At 38.8% G+C, this 24,632-nt stretch overlaps 1 protein-coding gene across 1 annotated transcript in view; it reads right to left on the reverse strand.

The window, feature by feature from the left end:
- CATSPERD (cation channel sperm associated auxiliary subunit delta) overlaps positions 1–24,632 on the reverse strand; it is a 101,132-nt gene that overhangs the window by 11,877 nt on the left and 64,623 nt on the right. The window contains exons 11-15 of the mRNA XM_044685254.1: positions 13,575–13,688; positions 12,067–12,156; positions 9,347–9,405; positions 5,832–5,910; positions 1,740–1,792 (exon numbers count right to left, since the gene is read on the reverse strand). Of these exons, the coding sequence (XP_044541189.1) occupies positions 1,740–1,792; positions 5,832–5,910; positions 9,347–9,405; positions 12,067–12,156; positions 13,575–13,688 (395 nt within the window). The remainder of the gene's footprint in view (positions 1–1,739; positions 1,793–5,831; positions 5,911–9,346; positions 9,406–12,066; positions 12,157–13,574; positions 13,689–24,632) is intronic.

Consider the following 24,632-nt stretch of genomic DNA (forward strand, 5'->3'; position numbering starts at 1 on the left):
GGGGGGGAAGGGAGCGAGAAAGAGCGGGGAGAGGGAGACGAGACAGACAGAGAGACAGAGAGAGATAGACAGAGACACAGAGAGAGGTGGGGTGGGGAGAGAGGAAGGAAGAGAGAATGTACCCCACAGAATGTGACTTTTATTCCTGGCAAAATTCTACATCATGTAAGGAGGGCAGGAAATAGAAGAGGTGTTACCAGTTACCTATTCAGTCATTCTGAGTTTCACTAAGTGAAGTTCCCAGGTGACTTATATGGACTATTACTGGCATGGTGGGAAGTAAAAGATATTAGGGAGTTCCTAGAGGCTGCCAGCAGGAAGTGGCCCCAAGAGGCCATCTATTCTGTCTCATTTACAAATGAGAGAAATTTAGGCCTAGGGAGGTAAAGTACCATGAAGGCCATATAGGAGGGAAGGAGGCCTCCTCAGAGGAGCCTTTGGCTCTTTCTTCTGTGCCTCTCACTATAAAGTTTTTTACTTTTATTTAAAGAAGACACAGAATTCAAGAAGCATGAGTCAGAGGCAGAAAAAAAGTAATTAAAGTAATAATAAAGTAAGTAAAGTAAGTTTTTTAAAAAGTATTGTAGATAGGGCGCTGGTGTTAGTCAGGAAGACCAGAGTTCCAATCATGCCTCAGGTATTTAGTATTTGGGGGCCAGGGCACAAGTCTCAGGGTTTGTTTCCTCAGCTGTAAATGAGGGGACTGAACCAGCTGGCCCTTCCAGCTCTAAATGTATGCTCCTCTGATTCAGACAGCTTCTTCCGGCTCCCTGGGGATGCTCGTGGACCTAAACTCACAAAAAGAGCTGAAATAGCTTCATGTTAATGAATGAATGAACGAAAAGGAAATCAAGGACTAAAGTCTGCAGGGAAGATTCCCCGTCAGTAGTTGCCATCCCATAGAGAACCAGGAGATGGCAGCAGAGAGCAATAGGGGACCAGAGAAGAGCCCTGCAGAGAGAGTGAGTGTCACCAGACAGCTCCAAGACCCCTGTAGACACGCCGTGGACTCTGATGCCTCTGCAGAGAGAGCTGCCAGCAGTAGTGATGGAGGCAGCGAGCTGTGGGAATGTGAGTCGCCCCGGCATTTATTTCTTCTTTGGACAAAGGAATGCTGTTGATATACTTCATCTAAATTTTAGTGAAGTATTTGAAAAAAGAATCTTCCGTGCCATTCTTGTTGAAAATATGGAAAGATGTAGGCTAGATGAGTGCAGTTAGATGCATTTGGAACTGGCCCAACGCTAGACGTAGGACCCAAAGGCTAATCACTAAGTGTTCCAGGAGATCTTCAAAGGATGGTTCAAATGCTGCGTTTCACTCTGGGCTATTCAGTGTTTAACATTTGTGTCAGTGTCTTAGATAAAGCCCTTCCAAGCATTCTTATCAACTTGACTGAGACCTAGAAGGGAGAGAGTGTCAGTCCAAAAAGAACTTGACTAATTAAAATGGCAAGCTGAGTCAAGAAGATATCCTTTCATAGGAATGGGAATGCTTTCTCCCTTCCTCCCCTTCCTTTCTCCTGACCTTCTCCTGTCTTAGAATGGATACGGAGGATCAGTTCCAAAGCAGAAGAGCAGGAAGGGCTAGATCCTAGGGCTTCCCCTCTCTAGACTGGCTTCTCTATCCACTGAGACACCTAGCTGCCCCCCTGGCAGCGTTGTTCAAAGCTTAGATTCTATTACTGCCAATGGTTAGTTAATGGAGGAATAATCTGACACGCAACAACAAAAACCTACTTGCGGACGATGATCCTTTTAGCCCAATTACAACCGATGGAAATGAGACCCGTCTGTAGACAAAGAAAGACAAAGCTATCAATAGGCTGTTAGATGGAACTCTCCCCAGCCGCCCCTTTTGAAAAATCACAAAGATCAAAGAATGCCAAATTCTGGCTTCTCCCACCTAAAGGGATGGTTCTGAAATGGCTAAGGACAGGGTTCCAAAAGGCAATTCTGTACATTCCTTGTCAAAGAGTATTGCCATTGTTTTATATATACATATATATGTAGGTATGTGTGTATGCATATATAGACTACTCTATAATTATTCTAACTGGAGGCAAAGTGATGCAAGAGGACAGAAAAACAGCCTTGGAATTGGGAAGAATTGATTCTAAGTCTCACTTCTTCTGTAAAATGAGCTGGAGAAGGAAATAGCAAACCACTCCAGTATCTTTGCGAAGAAAACCTCAGATACGGTTACAAAGAGTCAGATGTGATTGAGAAATGACCAGCTACCTCTTTTAAGATTTTTAAGTTGAATCCAGATCAAGGGTACAGCTACACTGATAAAAATCATTAGCCTTAATTAAGAGTAAATTATGAGGAGGATGATAATAAAAATGATAAAGATTCCTTTCTTACTGAAAAAAAAAAAAAGAAGAAGAAGCCTGATGTTCTCAGAAGATATAATATACAGGTATAAAACTTATGGAAATATTTTTAAAACACACAAAAAGTCCTCCTTTCTGTTATTTGAGTGGTTTTGAGCAAGTCTCAACTTCTGTAAGGCTAAGTTTCCTCATCTGTAAAATGAGGGAACTGGACTATATGACCTCTCTGAGATGTTCTTCAGGCAGGTCTAGATCTAAGATCTTAAAAATGGAGAAGTTAAAGAGAGCATTTCAAGATCATGCCGTTGTCATCAGAAATGACCAGAGTTATCCTTAAGGGGTCCAAATTTATGGTGTTGTTATTGTTGAGTCATTTTTCAATCACATCTGACTCTTTGTGACTGTATTTGAGGTTTTCTTCTCGAAGATACTGGGGTGGTTTGCTATTTCCTTCTCCAGCTCATTTTACAGAAGAGAAAACTAAGGCAAACAGGGTTAAGTGACTTGCCCAGGGTCACACAGCTAGTAAAGTGTCTGAGGCTGAATTTGAACTCAGGAAGAGGAGTCTTCCTGACTCCAGGCCCTACAACCTAGATGCCCAAATAAATCCAGATTTATGACTCAATGCATAAATGCAGTGAAGGGGTAGAAACTATACCATATATGACTACAAAGTATCTAATGATATTTAGAAAGATGTGATGGTTATCATACATCAGAGGCTCATTAGCCTTTCCAAATGAATAAATGACAATCCTCCAAACTGCAAATATAAACATTAAAATATTCTTGAGAATTTGGGAGATAAACTGTCCTGGAACTGGGGCATTATTACAGATAGAATTGTTGTCCACAAGTACACAGTTATAACATATTAACATGTTACTATTCATCCATATGGATATTTATAAATCCATAATTTATGGATGTTAGTCCACAAGATTTAAGAACCATCCTGGGCACTCGATCTGGCCACCCCACGTGGAGTGAAACACTTTCAAAATAAAGAAAGCTATCAGAAAATTTGAGCCACATGGGAACAGTCTAGGTAGGTCTAGGTCATCTCTTTGTCTTTTTTACTAGCAGACTTGGCCAGAGATGCTTCCAGTGAGTCTGCAAAGAATGAGATTTCATCTCAATATTGATTTTAATCCCATTATAAGAATAATAATGTTCAATGACAAAGACTAGCCATTTTATCCACCTATGCTAGAATCCTTAGAACATCAGAAATAGCAGAAGAGGGAGCAGCTCAGTAATGCAGGTAAGAGAGCACCAGGGCCTAGAGTCAGGAAGATTCCTTTTCCTAAATTACATTTACTAGCTGTGAGACCCTGGACAAGTCACTTAACCCTGTATGCCTCAGTTTCCTCAACTGTAAAATGAGCTAGAAAAGGAAATGGCAAACCGCTTCGGTATCTTTGCCAAGAAAACCCCCAAATGGAGTCACAAAGAATCTGACATGACGGAAAAATGCTGAACAATAGTTGAATAGCAATTTGTCTTTATATCATGACTATCTGAACCCCTTAAAAAGAGGGGGAAATTATATGATAAAAACAACAACAATAGATCATATTTACCACACTACCTGTTCTGGGGCATGGACAATAATATACAATTATATAATGCGTGAATTCAGAACCTGAAAGTTTCAACTACACACTAATTAATTTGCAGTGCATATTAGTATGATAACTGGTCAGAGAGTGGAGAGGAGCTCTATCTCTTTATTTCAGAGCCACTAAATGTTTGACTTTGAATCAGGAAGACTTGAGTTTAAATTCTGCCTCAGATACTACCTGTGTGACCCTGGTCAAGTCATTTCACCTCCTCTCAGCTTCAGTTTCCTTATTTGAAAAATGGATATGATAATAGCAACACCTACTACATAAGTTGTAAGGTTCAAATAAGATAACACTGGTAAAGCATTCTGCAAACCTTCAAATGCTATCTTATTATTATTATTAATTATAATATTGATAGCTTTTGCTTTTGCACCAGTCACTCTATAATAGGCACACATTAACTGTCTGGTGAATCTAATCAAACTGTTTCTAAACTTTTGCCATGACCAACTTTGTTAACTTCATAGATATTTAAACTGGTTCAGGCAGGGGTAAGGAACACTCATGACTCTCCCCTGTGGGGGCAGCAGTCTGAGGCAAAAAACTCAAAGAAGGAAAACCACTAGAGGACCTTGCTTTCTTCCCTCATTCCAATGGAAAGAGGAAAACTCTTCTCATTTTTCCTACCCTGCTGAGGGGGCTGCTTCTGTCCCCTGTCCATTATCCTCTGGGTGGCATGGGATTCAGGTTTTCCTCCGGATATCCCCAAATCCCAGAGGTATCCCCGGTCAAGAGATATGCAAAGAATTCCTTTTCTTACATTCCCTCAGGGCAGGCTGAAGGAAGGTGACTTTGTGCTGAGAGAGATGCTCCTATTGATGGTCTCCCCTAGCTTTTTGATAAACACAGATAGGCACCTCCCACTTTGCTTCTGATAAGCATCCATTTGTATCTCAGATATCTAATCATACCCTGAACTGCCCAGTTCATCCCCTTTTGTCTTTGAAGTGCCCCACCACCCCATCCCTAGTCACATAGTAGCTCACCACCCCATCAATCCATCTCTGGTCACATAGCCCCTGTTGTCAAAAGGGTATAAGAATCCCAAACCCCATCTCTTCTGGGAGACAGCATTTCACCTGTACCTGCCTCCCAGTCATTCAACTTGCATTCAACTTAATAAATTTCTCTATTTTTAAGAAAACCATTGAAGCCTATCATTCTTGAGGGGGCATCCTTTCCCAGTCGGGGGTTTTAATCTCAAGCTCTCCCACAACATGGGCGGTAGAAAACAGCTTTTCCCTTACCTTTTACCAAAGGGAACAGAGTTCAGCATCAGAATAGGACAGATATATCCCTATGGTTTCCTCCTCCAATTGTTTAAGTTCCTTCCCCAAATTCCATTTGGGGAAATACCCATTCTAGCCATGTTCGTTTCCGTTCATGACTTCCCAAATATAAGGGTACTTTCTCTACTCTTTTCTAGTTCCCTTTGAATGTGTTGTCTTCCCCCATTAGAATGTAAACTCCTTGAGGGCAGGAACTATTTTTTTGCTTATAGTTGTAATGTCAGATCTTGGCACAGTGCCTGACATAATAAAGGCTTCAAATGCCTTATTATCTATCAGCTTATTTGTCTATTTAGCCATGTATGTACATATATGCATATATATATATATATAGATATAGATATAGATATAGATATAGATATATAGATATCTTTTCAGACTAGCATAGATGGACTAGCCATGGATCAGGCAGGTACCTCTGCCTCCCCAACTTCAGCAAAGCCCTGCTCCCTACTACTGGAGCTTTCCTGATGCACTAGTTTTCCCAGAGAAAATATCCATGTGTCTAGATCTTCTGTATTGATTCCTTGATGCAAATGAAGGAAGTACAATGAAGGGGAATGAAAGTTTCCTACATACCGGAGGTTGTAAGTCAATACAGGACAGTCCTCTGTCAATTAAATCCAGAGTGATGGTGGATAAACTGGGTACCTTTATGCTGCAATGGGAAAGAGAACTTTAGCTTCCAGAGTGAATGAGACCAGAGACCACGCTTCATTCACTTTGCTGAACCACATTTTAGAAAGGACATTGATAAGCCAGGACATTCAAAAAAGGGAGGGGGTTAGGGATCAGCATCATGGAAAGGGAAACCATACTGAATATTAGCTATGAAAATTTGGCATCAGAGTGCATCCTCGTGTTTTACAGAGAAGGAAATTAAAGCCCAGAGAGTAGAAGGCACTTGGTTAGAGACACACAACTAGATTAGGACCCAAATATTCTATATTCTGTAGCACCTTATGAAAGGAGATCATAGAAATATCTTGTTTCTCCCAAGATGGTTTTAGCCTTTGTGTAATTTATGCACCCTGTCTGTCTGTCTTATCTCTGTTTTTGCTTTTTTGAAAGTTGTGGGCTGCTGGAAAAAACTGTTCTCATCTGCCTATTCCTTTGGGGCAATGTCTTCACATGCTTAGGGTAGACATCCTATTCAAATATACATATGTATGTGCATGTATGTATGTTGGACATGAATAATGGGGGAATTTGTTTTACTTGATTTCATATTTGTAACAGGTTTTGTTTTTCTTGCTTTCTCAATGGGTGGAGGAAGGGAAGATGGGAGGAATTAAATTCAGAAATATTATTGAAAATAAAAGACAAATGAATTAAAACTTAGAAAGAATAATAGGAACATTCAGATGGGGAGAAGACCTGGTATAGGCTGGTCATGACACATGACATGTACAGATATGTGTAGGGCTGCCCTCTAAAAGATGTTTTGATTCTAGCATTTTTTTTTACATATCATCCTAAACACCTTAATACAGTGATTCCCAAAGTGGGCACTACTGCCCCCTGGTGGGTGCTGCAGTGATCCAGGGGTGCTGTGATGGCCACAGGTGCATTTATCTTTCCTATTAATTGCTATTAAAATTTAAAAAAAAATTAATTTCCAGGGGGCTAAGTAATATTTTTTCTGGAAAGGGGGCAGTAGGCCAAAAAAGTTTGGGAACCACTGCCTTAATACCAGACCCTCTGTCTATGTATATTTCTTTTAACTACTATGATGATGATAACAATTTTTAAGAATTACAGATATCATCTTTCCATATAAGAATATAAATAATTTGACCTTGTTGAAGGCCTTAAAATTTCTCTCTCATTTGCCTTTTTATAGTTCTCTTGAATTGTGTAGTTGGACATCAAATTTTCTGTTTCATTCTAGTCTTTTCTTTAGGAATGCTTAGAAATTTTCTATTTTATTAAATGCCCATACTTTTCCCTGATAATATATAGTCTATTTTGATGGGTAGGGGATTCTTGGTTGTAGACCCAGTTCTCTTGCTTTCTAGAATATCATATTCTAAGTCTTACAGTCCTTCAATGTGGAAGCTGCCAGATCCTGTGCATTCCTGATTGTGGCTCCAGGTATCTGAATTGTTTCTTTCTGGTCCCTTGTACTATTTTCTCCTTGACCTGGGAATTCTTGAATTTGGCTATAACATTCCTGGGAGTTGTCATTTGGAGATTTATTACAGGAAGTGATCTATGGATTCTTTCAATGTCTATTTTGCCCTCTTATTAAAGAGCATCAGGGAAGTTTTCTTGGATAATTCCTTGAAATATGATGTCTAGACTTTTTTTTTTGGTCATGGCTTTCAGTCCAATAATTCTCAAGTTGTCTCTCCTGGATCCATTTTCCAGGTCAGTTGTTTTTTCAATGAGATATTTCATATTTTCTTCTATTTTTTCATTCTTTTGTTTTATTATTTCTTGATGTCTTGTGAAATCATTAGCTTCTATTTGCCCAATTCTAATTTGTAAAGACTGACTTTCTTCCATGACCTTTTGATCTTACTTTTCCATTTAGTCCATTCTACTTTTCATGGCACTCCTTTCTTCATTTGATTTTTTTTTGGGTCTCTTTTTCTAGTAGGTCAATTCTGATTTTGTAGCCACTTATTTCTTCATTGGCTATTTTGCTGCTTTTTCCATTTAACCACTTTTGCTTTTTAAGCTATTTTCTTTTTGCATTACTTTCACTTCTTTTTCCCATTTTTCTTCAATCTGTCTTATTTGCTTTTTGAATTCTTTTAATTCTTCCAAAGTTTGTGACAATTCCCCCCCCCCCTTTTTTTTTTTGGAGATTTTGCATGTGTTTGCTTAGATTCTACCATCTCCTATTGCCTCTGTTCTTTGCTCTTTTTCCCCATAGAAATTTTTGAGGTTCAAGAGTTTATTTTGCTGTTGTTTGCTCTTTTCCCCACCAGTGATCTAGGAAATCTGCATTTTGCTGGCCATTTCTATCTCAGCTTCTGGTTCACAGGTTTTGCCCTGGGGCTATCTTCACTGCTGCAGCAGAGGCTTGAGAGCATCCAGTGCCATGGACCTCTGGACCTCACTGTCCTGGCCATCACCATTTGAGGGGTGGGTCTGAGGTGCTCTTTTGTTGGTGTAGCCTATGATCCGGTATCCTGAAATTGCCTACACTCTGGTTCTGAGTTTGGCATTGTAGGTGAGGGGTGGTTGGCCTGCCATTTTCTGTTTGTAGTTTTGTTTACAATCCCCCCTTATATTGTGGAAATCCACTCTCTCTTTCTACCTTTCATATTGTGTTCAGTGGGAGAGCCCCCTCATTCGTCCTGTTCAATTTCTCTCCTTTTGAGGCACCTTTTAAATACTGGTTTGGAAGGATATTCAGAGTGGTTTCAGGTTATTACTGCTACTAAGCTGCCATTTTGGCTCCCAAGATTAGTTTTGCTTTATTTCAAGGTCTAGGCACAATGGGCGAAAGTTTCAGAGAAGAAAATTTTGGCTTGATGTTGTTTTCCAAAGTGGAAAGGAGTGCCTTAGGAGGGTGTAGATTTCCCCACCTTAGGGTGGGATGCTGTGGTGGGGAAGCAGGGTGGTCAGCCCCTCCTACTCAAAGGTGAAGAAGCTTCATTCATGTCTCTCTTTCTCAGTTTGTGTGGGGATTCTGAAAGGAGTCCTTTATCGATTCTAGTAATGTATTGGCCCATAATGAGAGGTCAATCCCTGTGATAGGGGTCTGTAATTATCCTTCATGTGACTATGTAAGTGATAAACCATGGTATGACATTTGTCCTATTCAAATACTTTCAAAAGAAGAACTCAAGTCCTCGTTCACAACTATTTTGGTGGGAGGAGATGAGGAGGATAATGAGGAGTTGCTTAACTGAGTAGAGTTCTACTTAGTGGCAGGAACCTAGGTCAAGCCCCTCCTCTAACAAATATTGGTTGTTTGATTGTGGCCTTTTGGCCCTTTAGGAAACTCTCCAAGACTCTCAGGTACCAAGCAGGGGCCACTCTGATCAAGGGAGTTTCTTCATCCATAACTCCCTTAACCAATGACATCACAGGCCTGACCTCAAGTCTACAAATACAAGAGGACTGAAAAAAGGACATACTTGGAAATGAAGCTGTCATGAGCCTTGCCTGAGAGGTACTGCTGCATCAGGGTAATGTTCTGTGAAATCCAGAGAGACAGAGAACTCTGATTAGAAAGTTTTACAGACCCTTTAGATACTATATAGAATAGAGTAACAGACAATCACTTAATAAACATTAATTAGGTGCCTATTGTGTGCAGAGTTGGGCACAACTGAAAATGACCAAACAATAACAAATAAGCTAGGCATTGTGATAAATGCTAGGAACATAAAAAGAGACCATAAAAATAGTTCCTACCCTCAAAAAGCTTACAGCTTAATGAGGAAAACAATATGCAAACAAATATATACAAAATATGCTTCACACAAGATAAATAGGAAGTAATTCATTAACAAAGGGAAAGCACTGGGACTAAGAGGGGCTTAGGAAAAGGTTTCTATAGAAGGTGAAGTTTTAGCTGGGACTTAAAGGAAGCCAAGGAGGCCAGTAGCGAGAATAGAGGAGGGAGAGCATTGTAAGGATGGGCGAGATAGCCAGAGAAAATGCCAAGAGATAGAGTATCTTGCTCATAGAACAGCCTGGAGGCCAGCATCACTGGATTAAAGAGGACACATATATGTATGGAAAAGACTTGTAAGAAGACTGGAAAGGTAGCAGGGACTAGGTTATGAAAAGCCTTTGAATGTCCAACAGATAATTTTGTATTGGATCCTGGAGGCAAGAGAGCCACTGGAGTTTATGGATTGGGGTGAGGGTGATTTGGTTGGACTTGTATTTTAGGAAAATCATTCAAGTGGCTGTAGGATCGATTAGAGTGGGGAAAGATTTGAGCTAATATTGCAGTAGTCCAGTAATGAGGTGATGAGGTCCTACACATAGAGAAATAATAGTGTCAGAGGAGAGAAGGAAGGGGGATTATTTAAGACATGGGGAAAACCAAATTCGACAAGCTGTCTTGACAACTCAGATTACAAGGATTGGGAGATGAGAAATAGTGAGGATTCCATCATGGTTCCTAAACTAAGGATGGGGCTGACCTCTACAGCAATAGTGAAGGGAGGAGGAAAGATAATGAGTTCTGGTTTTGGACATAGTTGTTTAGGATGTCTACTGGTCATGGAGCTGTATAGTATTTAGTTACAGACATAGAGTTATATAGTATAGAGCAATGTTGGGCAAACTACAGCCCGCAGGCCAGATGTGGCCCCCTGAAATGTTCTATCTGGCTGCATGACATTATTCCTAATCTGATGAATACAATGAGTAGGATACAATAAAATGAAACTTTGAAAGAGTTGCCTTAGAAACAGTCTGACAGATGAGCATTTCCTTTCCTTTGGCCCCCTCTTTAAAAAGTTTGTCCATCACTGATATAGAGTATAGAGGGAACCATTCCTTATTTCTATAAGAAGGACAAAAACTTTATCTTTAGTGTCTAGGTTTAGGTTGGCACCTGGCATATAGTAGGAGCTTAATAAATGCTTGGCAACTTGGCAATGACTTCCCTATTTTTTGTGGCTTCCTATTGCCTTAAAAATGCAATGCAAAATTCTCAATTTGGTACTTAAAGCCTTCTGCAATGTATCTACCAAATACCTTTCTGGTCTTGTTTCCTGTTGTTTCCTAACATACAATCTCTGTTTCAGTCAACCTGGCCTAGTAGGTCCTTTCCATACAAGTCATTCAATCTCCCACCTCTGGGCCTTTGTATAGGCTGTGCTTTCCCTCTGCCCTATGAGATATAGTCTCTTTAGTTTTATAAAAGGGATGAGAATAATAGCATTTTCCTCCCAATTGTGTTTTGAGGATAAGATGAGATATTTGTAAAGCACTTTGCAAATCTCAGCACACTATATAAATGTTATCTATAATTATTGTTATTACTAATAGCATTAGTACTAAAGTCATACTCTGATGTCTTGTCATTTGGTTCTCAAAGACTGCACTTTGCCTTGGAAGGACCTCCCCAACTGTAGTGAAGATAGGCATGTGTCCATTAGCTTGGAATAAGCATGACTAAATGTAGAAAGATCAGCTAGCAAGGCCACAACAATATATAAAGATCACCTAAACACACGGAAGGGTTTCTAATGCATGTCAGTGGAAAGAGTATCTGTTGAGAAAAATTCTGAATCCTAGAGAAAGAATTCTATTAACCATAATTGGTTATGGTTAATATGGTGATTTCTAATTAGTTGTTGTTGTTCAGTCATTTCCAGTCATGTTTGACTCTTCATGACCCCATTTAGGGTTTTCTTGGCAAAACAACTGGATTGGTTTGCCATTTCCTTCTCCAGCTCTTTTTAAGATGAGGAAACCAAGACAAACAGGGTTAAGTGATTGGCCCAGGGTCTCCCAGTTAATAAGTGTTTGAGGCTGGATTTGAACTCAGGTCTTCCTGACTCCAGGCCCAGACTCCTGTCTTCTAATTTTAGCTGGGTTTAAAATACCAATGTTGGGGCAGCTGGGTAGCGCAGTGGATTGAGAGCCAGGCCTAGAGATGGGAGGTCCTAGGTTCAAATCTGGCCTCAGACACTTCCTAGCTGGGTGATCCTGGTCAAGTTGCTTAACCTCCATTGCCTAGCCATTGCTCCTCTTCTGCCTTAGAATCAATATGTAGTATTGATTCTAAGATGGAAGGTAAGGGTTTTTAAAAAATAAAATAAAATAAGATACAATACAATAAAATAAAATGAAATGAAATAAAATAAAATACCATTGTGGGAATTTAGCTTACTATTTTAAATTGTATGTTTCCATCATAGGTATAGCCATCTTCATACATTTTTAGTTTGATTCCAAGAGAATGGGGATTACTGACGGTTATCTTTGGAAAAGAAAAAAAAATTATGTGTAAAACAAATGGGTATAAAGAATATCACTTAGGGTAAGGAGTTATCCTCATTCATCAGAGTATAAGCAGGTTGTTCCTGGGTTGGTGCATAGCCTTCTTCATCTCATCTCTCCTATTTACAGTCAGGTCCCTAGAGCTATTTATACATCCCACTGGAGATGAATTAGGCAAAACCTCCAAGTATTTGAGACCCCTGGGAACTCTGAGGGCACGGTATGTTTTCCTCAGGCATGTGCAGATTACCTACTGATGACCCAAGAAATGATGGGACCAAAGCAAGGTAACATAGCAAAGATTTATTAGAGGAAAGAAGTGGCAAAATGGAGTCCAGTTCCAGTAGAGGCGGCTGTGGGGTCCCATCCAAGTGGGGAATCATGATAGTTATAGTAACAGGGGGCTTTGGGGGTGATACAACTTGGGTCGCCTCCATTGGTTGTCTCTGGAGAAGGTGAGCTACTTGGATTAAGTTCCTCGGATACCCCAGAGAGGCAGGGAGTCCCAGTCTCCAAGTTGCAGGATGTTGTTGGCAACCGTTTTGTGGGCTTTCTGTTGCCTAGTTTGGGTTTGTTTCTTGCTGTCTAGCTGGGGTCTGTTTGTTTATTATTGCCTAATCGGGGTCTCCAGATTGATCATTCTTGTTGTTTTCTTTGTAAAAGGGGTGGAAGATTTTTTTTTTCTTTTTAGATTTCATTGGTTGTTTTCTGGGGGAGGGTGTGTTTTTCAGGAATGGAAAGTCCAGCTCTTCATCCATGCAGGATGTGGTCAGGTTATGCATTTGTCTCAGGTTGGCCAGGCTGAGGAACGGAAAGTCCCGATGCTGTTTTGGGGGCTTTCTGTTTCTGTCCTGAGGTCTGCCACTGGCGGTGATTCAGGTTCTTTTTCCTGCCAGGCTGGCGGTGGATCAGGTCTGTTCAACAAATATTGGGAATGGCTATCTGGGAATAAGGCTTGAGGCATGGAGGCTGAGGCTGCTTGAAGGCAGATGGGAGCTTTGCCAAGAGCAGGCCAGAAAAGGAATAGGGATGGGGGGAAAAGGAAAGAGTAATGATTGAGAAAACCAAGAGGGCAGGAGCTTGGCTGATGTAATAAAAGTGAGATGGAATTTGGAAGAGTAATTGATGTTTGTGGTCTTTGGGGGGCTTCCCACAACCATCCTGAACAACGCCATTTTAAATAGGTCTGATCATCTTGGGGCAACAGGGCAGAGTATCTCCCTCTGACGAGGCAGTAACAATCTTCAAGACTTGAAGAAACTAATAAAGAGGCTTGGACTCTCAGGAAAATGCCCAAGAGTTCAAATGCTGCTAGAAAGAAGTAGCAGCCTAATCCACTGAGGAGCTGAAGTGCTCATATCAGAAACAGTCATTCCACAAAGAATATAATATACTTACTATTGGGATCGGAGATTGGGTTGGTTGGGGTACCATCACACCATACAAGTACAGGGTATCACCCATATCCAGGATATGCATTTTTTTATCGAAATTTCCTTGCAAAACTTCTGCCTATTTAGAAATGCAAATATAAGACATAAAAAAAAAAAAAGAGAGAGAGATTTGGTAAATAAATAAAGTATAATGACTGAAATCCAAAGCTCAGTTCATGTTCCACCCCCACTATGAAGCTTACATATGATCCCCCTAGAGGGGAAGGTGGTTTCTAGAACACTTTATTCTCCTTTACCCTCCCAGCACATTCTACCTGCTCTATAATAGCCAGTAATCATTTCAATAGCTCTTAGAAGTTTATAAAATGCTTTCCACGTTATTTCATTTGGTCCTCACCAAAACTGGGGTGGAGGAGGAGGTTGATGCTATTATTATTCATGTTTTATAATGAGCAAAGTGAGACTAAAGAAGTGAAGTGGACCAGGGTCTAACAATTAATAAAGTCTCATGGCAGGAGTTGATCTGCCCTCTCCCCACCTTCTACTTCATACTACTTGCTGTTCAGGTTTACCTTCCAAAGGCAGTAACTCATACACAAAACTCCACTCATCTCCATCAGCTCTGTGCCTTCCAGCTGGGCATCTCCCATGCTTGGAATGCATTACCTCTTAGGTGCCCCCTTTTCCTCGAGGTTCAGTGCAGGCACTACCTCCTACAGGAAGGCTTTCGTCCCATTCACCTCAGCTGCCAGTGCCTATTCTTCCCTGCCCCCAAAGAAATCTTCTACCTATTTTTTAAATCTCTTTTTATATAATGTACTTGTACGTTATCTCTCCTTCACTTCATTAGATTGTAAGCTTCTTGAAGACAACAATGGTTTTACTTTTTTCTCTGTATATCCAGCACCTAGAACTGTAAATGCTTATTGATTGATTACTGACTCTTTTGTTCAGACCCAAGCTAGAAGCCAGAATCTGGAGTGGAATGGACAGCAGTTAATTTACTTTTTAAATTTACATTGACCTTTTCTCTTTTCTTGAAGGATAAACCAGAGATGTAAAGCCAATTGAATAAACTATTACATTACATTACAAAATCTAATTGGACTAAGGTTACTCTCCCACCTGCACTAACAGAAAGAATGGTAATACAAGGTAACAGATAGTAGAATTGAAGAATTTGGGAGCTAAAAGGAACGTTAAAGATCATTTGCAGAAAGAGCAAAAATAGAGAAAACCAGAGGTCAATTTCCCTAATGAACATGAATGCAAAATTTTAAAATAAAAACCTAACAGGGAGATTACAGCAATAATATGTCATAAAGATCATACACTATGACCAGGTGAGATTTATATATGGCTAGTTCAACATTAGGAAAGCTATCAGCATATCAACTACATCAATGACAAAACCAATAGAAATCATATGATTATCTCAATAGATGTAGAAAAGGCTTTTGACAAAATATAACATCCATTTCTATTAAAAAAACACTAAAGAGAATAGAATTAAATGGAGTTTTCCTTAAAATGATAAGTAGTACCTATCTAAAACCATCAGCAAGCATCATCTGTAATGAGGACAAGCTGGAAGCTTGCCAAATAAGGTCAGGGAATGAAGCAAGGATGTCCATTATCCTTAGAAGTGTAGTTGTAAGTAGAGGTATTGCTGGATGAAAGAGTATCATTTTAGAACCCTTTGAGCATAGTTCCAAATGGCTCTCCAGAATGACTGGATCAAATCACAACATCACCAGCAGTGCATCAGTGTCCTAATTTTCTGGCATCCCCTTCAACACTTATCATTTCCCACTTTTGTCACACTGGCCAACCTGATGGGGTGAGGTGGTACTTTGGGGTTGTTTAAATTTGCATTTCTCCAATTTAGAACATTTTTTTCATATGTTTATTGATAGCTTTTGATTTCCTCATCTGAAAACTGCCTGTTCATATCCTTCAACCATTTCTCAAATGGAGAATAACTTATATTTGTATAAATCTGGCTCAGTTCTGTATATATTTGGGACATGACATCTTTTTTCTTCCAGATGAATTTTATTTTTTCTAACTCTACAAAATAATTTTTGAGTAGTTTGATTGGTATGGCATTGAATAGGTAGATTAATTAGGTAGGATTGTCATTTTTATTATACTGGCTTGGACTACCTATGAGTAATTAGTATTTTCCTAGTTGTTTAGGTCTGACTTATTTGTGTGAAAAGTTGTTTGTAATTGTGTTCATATAGTTCCCAAGTTTCTCTTGGCAAGTAGATTCCTAAGCATTTTATATTTTCTAGAGCTGCTTTATTTTTTTTCACATATTTTTATTTTATTTTATTGAAATTATTTTTTATTTTGAATATTTTCTCCTAGTTACATATTTCATGTTCTTTCCCTCTCCCCCAATCCCCCCTAGACCCCCTTAGCCGACACACAATTCCACTGGGTTTTACACGTATCATTGATCAAGACCTAATTCCAAATTATTGATAGTTGGACTAGAGTTATCATTAAGTATCTACATTCCCAATAATATCCCCAACAGCCCATGTGTTCAAGCAGTTGTTTTTCTTCTCTGTTTCTCCTCCCTCTAGAGCTGCTTTAAATGGAATTTCTTTTTCTATATCTCTTGCTGCTGGGCTTTCTTAGTACTTGATGTTTCTATGGGTTTATCTTATACCCTACACCTTTATTAAAGTGTTAATTATTTCAACTAATTTTTTTGGTTGATTCTCTAGGATTCTCTCAGTATGCCATCATATATATCATTTGCAAAGAGTAATAGTTTTGTTTCTTCATTGCCTAGGCTAATTCCTTCAATTTTTCCCCTTCTCTTATTGCTATAGCTAGCATTTCCACGTTGAATAATGTGCTATAAGAAATGATAAGCAAGATGATTTCAGAAAAAGATGGAAAGATGTGCAGGAACTGATGCAGAATGAAATAAAATGAGGAGAACATTGTACACAATAATAGCTATATTGGATGATGATTATAAGTGAAAACTTGGCTACTCTCAGCAATGCAATGATGTGAGACAACCCTGAAACCTCCAGAGAAAGAACTGTTGAAGTCATATTTCACATCAGTGTATTTACAATTTTATTTTGGGATTTTGGTTATGTATGTGCAATGACCAATATGGAAGTGTGCTTTACATGACAATAACATTTTGATTTTATTATGTACAATGTTCAGGTTTTGCTTATTTCATTTTGCATCAGTTCATGCAATTCTTTCCAGGTTTTCCCAAAATCATCCTGCTTATCATTTCTTATAGCACAACAGCATTCCACTACAACCATATGCCATTCCCTGTTTAAAGGACAACCCCTCAATTTCTAATTCTTTGCTACCACAAAAAGAGCTATAATAAACATTTTCATACAAATAGGTCCTTTTTCCTTTAAAAAAATATTCTTTGGGGTGTAGACCCAGTAGTGGCATTACTGGATCAAAGGGTATGCAGTTTTATAGCCCTTTAGGTATAGTTCCAAATTGCCCTCCAGAATGGTTGGATCAGTTCACAATTCCACCAACAATGCATTAGTGTCCCAAGTAAACAGCAATACTTTTTGATTAACAACTATGAATGACCTACTTATTTTCAGCAATACATTTATCCAAGGTGATCCAAGAGACCCATGATAAAAAAAAAATGCCATCTTCCTCCAGAGAAAGAACTCATAAGAGTCTGAATGCCGACCAAAACATATTTCCTCCCAAGTTTTACATGATTGCACATGTAAAATCAGTATCCTATTGTTACCATCTCAAGGTGGGGAGAGTGAAAGAAAGAATTTGGAATTCAGAATTTTTTAAATGATTGTCTAAAATTGTTTTTACATGTAATTGGGGGAAATGAAGTATTTTTAAAAAATTAAATAATGGCACAGCCTGGCTAAAAAAATTACCCCTTACATTACATTATAAACTCTAATTAGGTTAGGGTTACTCTCCTATCTTCACTAACAGAAAAAAACTGGTAATACAAGAGAACAGATTTGCAGAATTTTAGAACTGGAAAGAACTTTAAAGATCATTTACATGGTGAGACCTGGACAAGTCACTTAACTTCTATTGCATAGTCCTTACCACTTTTCTGCATTGGAACCAATATACAGCACTGATTCTAAGACAGAAAGTAAGGGTTTTAAAACAAAACAATCATTTGAAAGAATGAAAACAGAGAAAGAAAACTAGAGGCCAATTTTCCTAATGAATATTGATGTAAACGCTTTTTAAAATTTCCCCCCAATTATATGTAACAACAGTTTCCATGTCACAAAGGTAAACTCCTGGCTAATAAAGGCCTAATTTCTCAAGTATATGGAGATCTGAGCCAATTTATAAGAATACAAATCATTCCCCAATTGATGGTCAAAGGATATGAACAAGCAGTTTTCAGAAGAAGAAATCCAAGCTATCTTAGTCATATGAAAAAAATGCTTTAAATCACTATTGAGGGGGCAGCTGGGTAGCTCAGTGGATTGAGAGCCAGGTCTAGAGACAGGAGGTCCTAGGTTCAAATCTGGCCTCAGACACTTCCCAGCTGTGTGACCCTGGGCAAGTCACTTGACGCCCATTGCCTACCCTTACCACTCTTCCACCTATAAGTCAATACACAGAAGTTAAGGGTTTAAAAATAAAAAAAATAATATTAAGAAAAGGTGGGGATATGAAAATGAGTCAAAAGAGGAGTCTCAGATTTTTACTTTAGATGGCCCATTCTGTCTGCGTCCTGACATGCAGTGCAGAAAAAATCATACACACAGTTTTACGGGGATGCAGATAAAATATCTAGTTTGTAATGGGATCCAGATAAAATATCTAGTAGACTCTATTTCTCTAAATGACTTCCAATAGCCTCCTGGAGGGGTCAAGTTGTTTTTGGATTAACCAACCTGCTGGTACCAGAGCTTTTCAGGGCTCAGGTGACCAGGACCAAACACCAAGACTGCCTCAGCCTGGATTGGTCACGTAGGGAATCAAGATAACATGCCCTATCCAGACCCTATTTCTCCAATCGGCCTTCCACATTTTTTTTCTTAGAAAAGTTCATTTTGGCTTCTTTTTCCAAAATAGGTTTATTTAGGTATTTTATTTCTTGCTCTATTAGTCAAGGTAGGTTATTTCCTTCTATTTCTCTTTGACTGTTAAATTCATTTTCATATAACTGAGCAAAACAACTAATAATTGCTTTAATTTCATCTTCATTGGTGATATATTCACCCTTTTCATCTTTAATGCTAGTGAATTTGGTTTGCTTCTTTTTTAAATCAGATTTAAACAAAGGTTTATAAATTTTGTTGATTTTTTTCCCATAAAACCAATTCCTAGATCTATTAATTCACTGGTTTTAAGTTCAGTTTTTATTGATCTCACCTTTAATTTTTAGGATTTCTAATTTGGTGTTTAATTGGAGATTTTTAATTTGTTCCTTTTCTAGTTTTTAAAGTTGCATTCCCAATTCATTGATCCTTTCTTACTCTATTTTTATTAATATGAACATTAGAGATATAAATTTTTCTCTAATAGCTTTTACTGTATCCCATAGGTTTTTGTATGTTGTCTCATTATTTTCTTTAAATTTTTTATTGTTTCAATAATTTGTTTAAATAATAACCCACTCATTCTTTAAGATTAAGTTAGTCTCCAATTCGTTTTTACTTTTTGTTTCCATGGTCCCTTATTATATTCTATTTTTATTGCATTATGGTCTGAGAAGGATGCATTTAATGTTTGTTTTTCTACATTTAATAATAATGTTTTGGTGCCTTAATATATAGTCATGTAAAGGTGCCATGTAACACTGAGAAGGTATATACTCTTTTTTGTTCCCCATTCAATTCTCTCCAGATATCTCTCATATTTAAATCATCCAAGATTCTAATCATTTCTTTGACTTTTCATTGTTTTTTTTGTTTTTTGTTTTTGTTAGCTTTATCTCATTTTGAGAAGGGGCTATTAAATTCCCCCACTATTATTATTTTGTTTTCTATTTCTGTCTGAAAATCATTTGGATGCCATAACATTTGGTGCATGTAGGTTTAATATTGATAATATACCTTTTAACAATATATAGTTTTTCTGTTTACCTTTTTTTATTATCTCTATTTTAGCTTTAACTTTGTCAAATATCATGACTGTTTTCTTTGTGTCAGTTGAGGTATACTGCTTTGGCCTTTTATTTTTATACTATGTGTCTCTCTTATTTTTAAGTGTGTTTGCTATAAACATATTGTTGGATTTGGGTTTTTGATCCATTCTACTACCCATTTTCATTTTATGGGTGAACTTATCCTATTTACATTCAATATCATAATTACTAGTTATTTCCCTCCATTCTCTTTTTCTTTAGTTTATCCTCTTCATTTCTTTTTGCTGTATCCCTCCTCAGATGTCCAGTTTCTTCTGTCTACTTCCTTTCACATCCATTCTTGGAAATCTTCCCTTCTCTTCTCCCTTTGCCCTCCTAGTTCCAAATTGGCCCACCTTTCTATTGGGGCTTCCATTGTCCCTTCCCCCTTACCTTTAAATTCTTAGTGTATCTATCTTTCAAAAATTCCCTTCCTTATTCCTTGATATACCCTTCTATTTCTTGAATTAGGTTTGATTATAAAAATCCCCACCTTGAGTTCTGGGTTAAGATGGCGGCAGAGTAAGGAGCAGCTGCTTGATCTCTCCTAACCGAAGCATATAGGACTCCTCAAGGGTACATAAAAACAAATCCAGACAAACAAAGGGACCCCACAACAGGGTGCAGCATTGAAGGTACGTGGAATCGGGGCATTTCCACAATATAAAGGGGTGAAACAGCTCTCACTATAACGCGAGCGGAGGAAGCCCCTCCCCCACTCCACCACACAACATACAGTGCCAAGGCCAGTGCACAAGAGTTAAAGCAGGTCTGGGGCACCCATTAAGTAATTGGCAGCTCCAGGGCCTGTTCCTGAGAGTAGCAAGATTTGGGACCCCAAGAGGCTAAAGAACGCACACAGACTTTGAATACAGACCCTGAGCGCTTGCACGGGTGAAGGCACTGACAGGAGCGGACAAGGATCTTGAGCATAGGCTTGGACCTCTAGTGGGGACCCTGTGCCGAAGGGAGCACTGTGGGCTGTGGAAGCAGCGCCCTGAGACTGCTGAAGGAGCCTCAGGCAGAGAGGCAGACCAGAGGGTCCACCAGGAGGCTTGACCCCAAGAACAATGAGACCTGAGACCTCGGGAGCCTAGAGAGCACAGACAGACCCTGAGTGTGAGGATAAAGCTGAGAAGGCACAGGGCTAACAATGGCAAGCCAAAATCGGGAACCCCAGAAGAGAAAGATCATCAAGAAGAAATCTGTAACACTCAACAACTTTTACACAGAGAAAATCCAGACAACAGAACAAACAGCAGAGGAGAACAAACAAGTAATCATATCCAAACCTTCCCAAAATAATGAAAACTGGACACAAGCTGTTGAAGAGTTCAAATCAGAGATGATGAGAAAGATGGAAGAGATCTGGCAAGAAAATAACAGTTTAAAAGGCAGAATTTTGCAATTGGAAAGTGAGGCTCAGAAATCAAATGAACTGATAAGCAAATTGAACAACAGAAATGACCAGATTGAGAAAGTGTTCCAAATCTCTAATAATTAGAGAAATGCAAATCAAAACAACTCTGAGGTATCACCTCACACCTAGCAGATTGGCTAAAATGAAAGAAGGGGAGAGTAATGAATGCTGGAGGGGATGTGGCAAAATTGGGACATTAATGCATTGCTGGTGGAGCTGTGAACTGATCCAGCCATTCTGGCTGGCAATTTGGAATCATGCTCAAAGGGCTATAAAAGAATGCCTGCCCTTTGATCCAGCCATACCATTGTTGGGTTTATACACCAAAGAGATCATAAACAAACAGACTTGTACGAAAATATTTATTGCTGTGCTTTTTGTGGTGGCAAAAAACTGGAAAAGGAGGGTATGTCCTTCAATTGGGGAATGGCTGAACAAACTGTGGTATATGCTGGTAATGGAATACTATTGTGCTAAAAGGAGTAATAAAGTAGAGGAATTCCAGGTGAACTGGAAAGACCTCCAGGAACTGATGCAGAGTGAAAGGAGCAGAGCCAGAAGAACATTGTACACAGAGACTGATATACTGTGGTAAAATGGAATGTAATGGACCTCTGTACCAGCAGAAAGCAATAACCCAGGACAATTCAGAGGGATTTATGGTAAAGATGCTACCCACATTCAGAGGAAGGACTGCAGGAGAGGAAACATATAAGAAAAACAACTGCTTGAACGGGTGTGGACTCGAAACTACCACACCAATGCAACCATCAACAATTTGGAAATAGGTCTTGATCAATGACGCAAGATAAAAACCAGTGGAAATGTGCATCGGCCATCGGTGGGGGGAGTGCGGGGGGGGGGGGTGAAGGGGAAAGTAGGAGCATGAATCATGTAACCATGTTAAAAATGAATATTAATAAATGTTTTTAAAAAATCCCCCCCTTATCTTATCCTAAGATTCCCTCCCTTATTCTCACCTTACCCACCTATTTCTTGTTGTGTTCTCTCTTCTAGGTATCCCTTCTTTTTCTTAATCTATTCTTTCTTCTCTTAATATCTCTGTCCCTTAAGGTGACTCTTAGTCCCTCCCTCATCCTATCCCAGTCCCTCCTTTATCCTATCCCCCTTCCTTCCTGTTTCTCTGTGTTAATATTTTTATCTTTATGATTGTGTATATTCTCTCTTTGTCTCATATCTAATGAGAATCCGTTTTTGGTACTACAAGTTCTCCCCTTCTCCATGGCAGTTCCTCTATTTCATTCCTCCTTCGTATATCCTCCTGGTCTACTCCACCACCATTTTAGCTCATTTCATTGTATTCACTTTGACCTTGAGTCTTCTATTCATATACACCCCTTCAAGATACTCAGGCAATGATACCAATCCCAGGGAACTTAAATGACATTTTCCCATAGGAATCAAACAATTTGACCTTTTGGAGTGCTTCTGATTAGTCTTTCATCATTACCTTTACATGTTTCTTATAGATTAAATTTTCTACTGAGTTCTGAGTTTCCCCCAAGAATAGTTCATTATGTATCCATTTTTCACTTGTTGTAGCAATCCAGGTATACATTAATTGTGATATTATTTTAAGAAGTATTCAAAAACTTAACTCTTATACTGCTAATGATTGATCTCTGCAATCCTGAGTCAAATTGAATGTTGACCTTGCCAAATCCCTAGCCCTTCCCTAAGGCCACACCCCAGAAGAGAGTCAGTTATCTCAGTCTCCTTACTTTTCCTTCAATGATCAATTAACATAGGTATCAAACATCAGTAGATGCCTTAGGCCATATCCACCCTGGATCCCGATCTTAACTCTACCTATTGTTTCAGGTTTTGGTAGTTTGCATTTTATAATGATTACCTCATAATGTTAATGTATCAGGCCACCAGCCTCTCCCCTTCCCCCTATACTGTTTTAACCCCAATAAAAGTGACAAGACATCAGTTGGCAAGAGAGCTCTTAACCATCAGAGCTCCTAACCATGAAGCTCTTGACCATCAGAGCTTACTTGCTGTCTGTCTACCTTATGCCAAAACTTTCTGTGTCTGTGTGTCTTCATTCTCGCCTTATGTTCTCTTTCCATTAATCCTTAACCCGTAACCCATTTTCACTCAGTCCTTGGTTCCCCTTTCTGAGTGTCCAACCCACTAGGAATCTTCGTGAAGCTGTTGGACGGCTTCACTTGTGTAATTATGCTCAGCTTTGCTGGGTATATTATTCTTGGTTGTAAACCCTGTTTCTTTGCTCTTCAAAATATTGTATTACATGCCATTCATTCTTTTAATATGAAGCTGCTAAGTCTTGTGTTATTCTGATGGTAGCTCCATAGTTTTTAAATTGTTTTTTCTTATTGCTATTAATATTTTCTCCTTAACCTTGTTACTATGGAAATTAGCAAAGATGTTCCTGTGCATTTTCATCTTGTGGTCTCTTTGTGGTGGTGATTAGTCAATTCTACCAATTTCTATTTTATCCTCTGGTTCTAGATTTTCTGGGCAATTTTCCTTAATGATTTCTTGAGTATGTAGAAACTCTTTTTTTGATCATAACTTTCCAAAATTCTGACAATTCTTATATTGTTTCTTCTTGATCAGTTGTTTTTGCAATATTAAAAATTCATATTCTTTTCTATTATTTCATTCTTTTCATTTTGTTGCCTTTGAAATCATTAGTTTCCCTTGTCCAGTCCTAGTTCTTAATGAATTTTTTTCTTCAGTGAGCTTCTGGATCTCTTTTTTCATTTGGGTGATCATATCTTGATTTTCTTGAATTGCTCTCTTTTTTCCCCTAATTTTTCCTCAATTTCTCTCCTTTTCTTTTTGATGTCTTTTAAAAACCTTAGATACGTTAAATGAGATAGATATTTGGAGAGGCCCCCCCATACCTGCATGAGGTTATTGGCAGATCTAAGCCTGAGCATACACATAACCCAAACAGAGTTTCTGGTGAGACAATGACTTAGAGAATATAAACATTCTGCAAAAATCTTACTTCAACACTCCTCATACTATGGAGGTAATCATGCATCTTTGAGGGGTAGTGGCACTGGAACAGAAGTTCCATTGGGTATGACCAAGTTGGAAAGACTTGTTTTGGAAAGAGTATGGTCCTGGCAATAGATTGTTTCTGCTGCTTAAGGAAAAATCTAGCAAAATATTGTCCTGGTTATTACGATTAAAAATAATTAAAACTGATATAAATATAGAAAGTAGTATTTTAATTAAAGCCCTGGCCATGCTGGTAAAATCATTAGACCATGTGCTTGTAAGAATTCAAAACTGCTGCCCAGCCATTATTGTTACCTCCCCTCTCTTCCTGAGTCTGCTAGCCAAGAGGGCGGCTTCCTCCTAACCCAGGAGATTTAAACTGACCTCTGCGTGGTGACGTAGGTGTCCCCACGCCCAAAGAACAGGAAACGGAAACCCATTGGACCACGGGAAATGTAGTTTGATAGTTCCCACGTGTCCAAAGAAAATATATATACTTTTAG

This window comes from Gracilinanus agilis, chromosome 1, assembly GCF_016433145.1.
Source record: "Gracilinanus agilis isolate LMUSP501 chromosome 1, AgileGrace, whole genome shotgun sequence".
NCBI classification, from domain to species: domain Eukaryota; kingdom Metazoa; phylum Chordata; class Mammalia; order Didelphimorphia; family Didelphidae; genus Gracilinanus; species Gracilinanus agilis.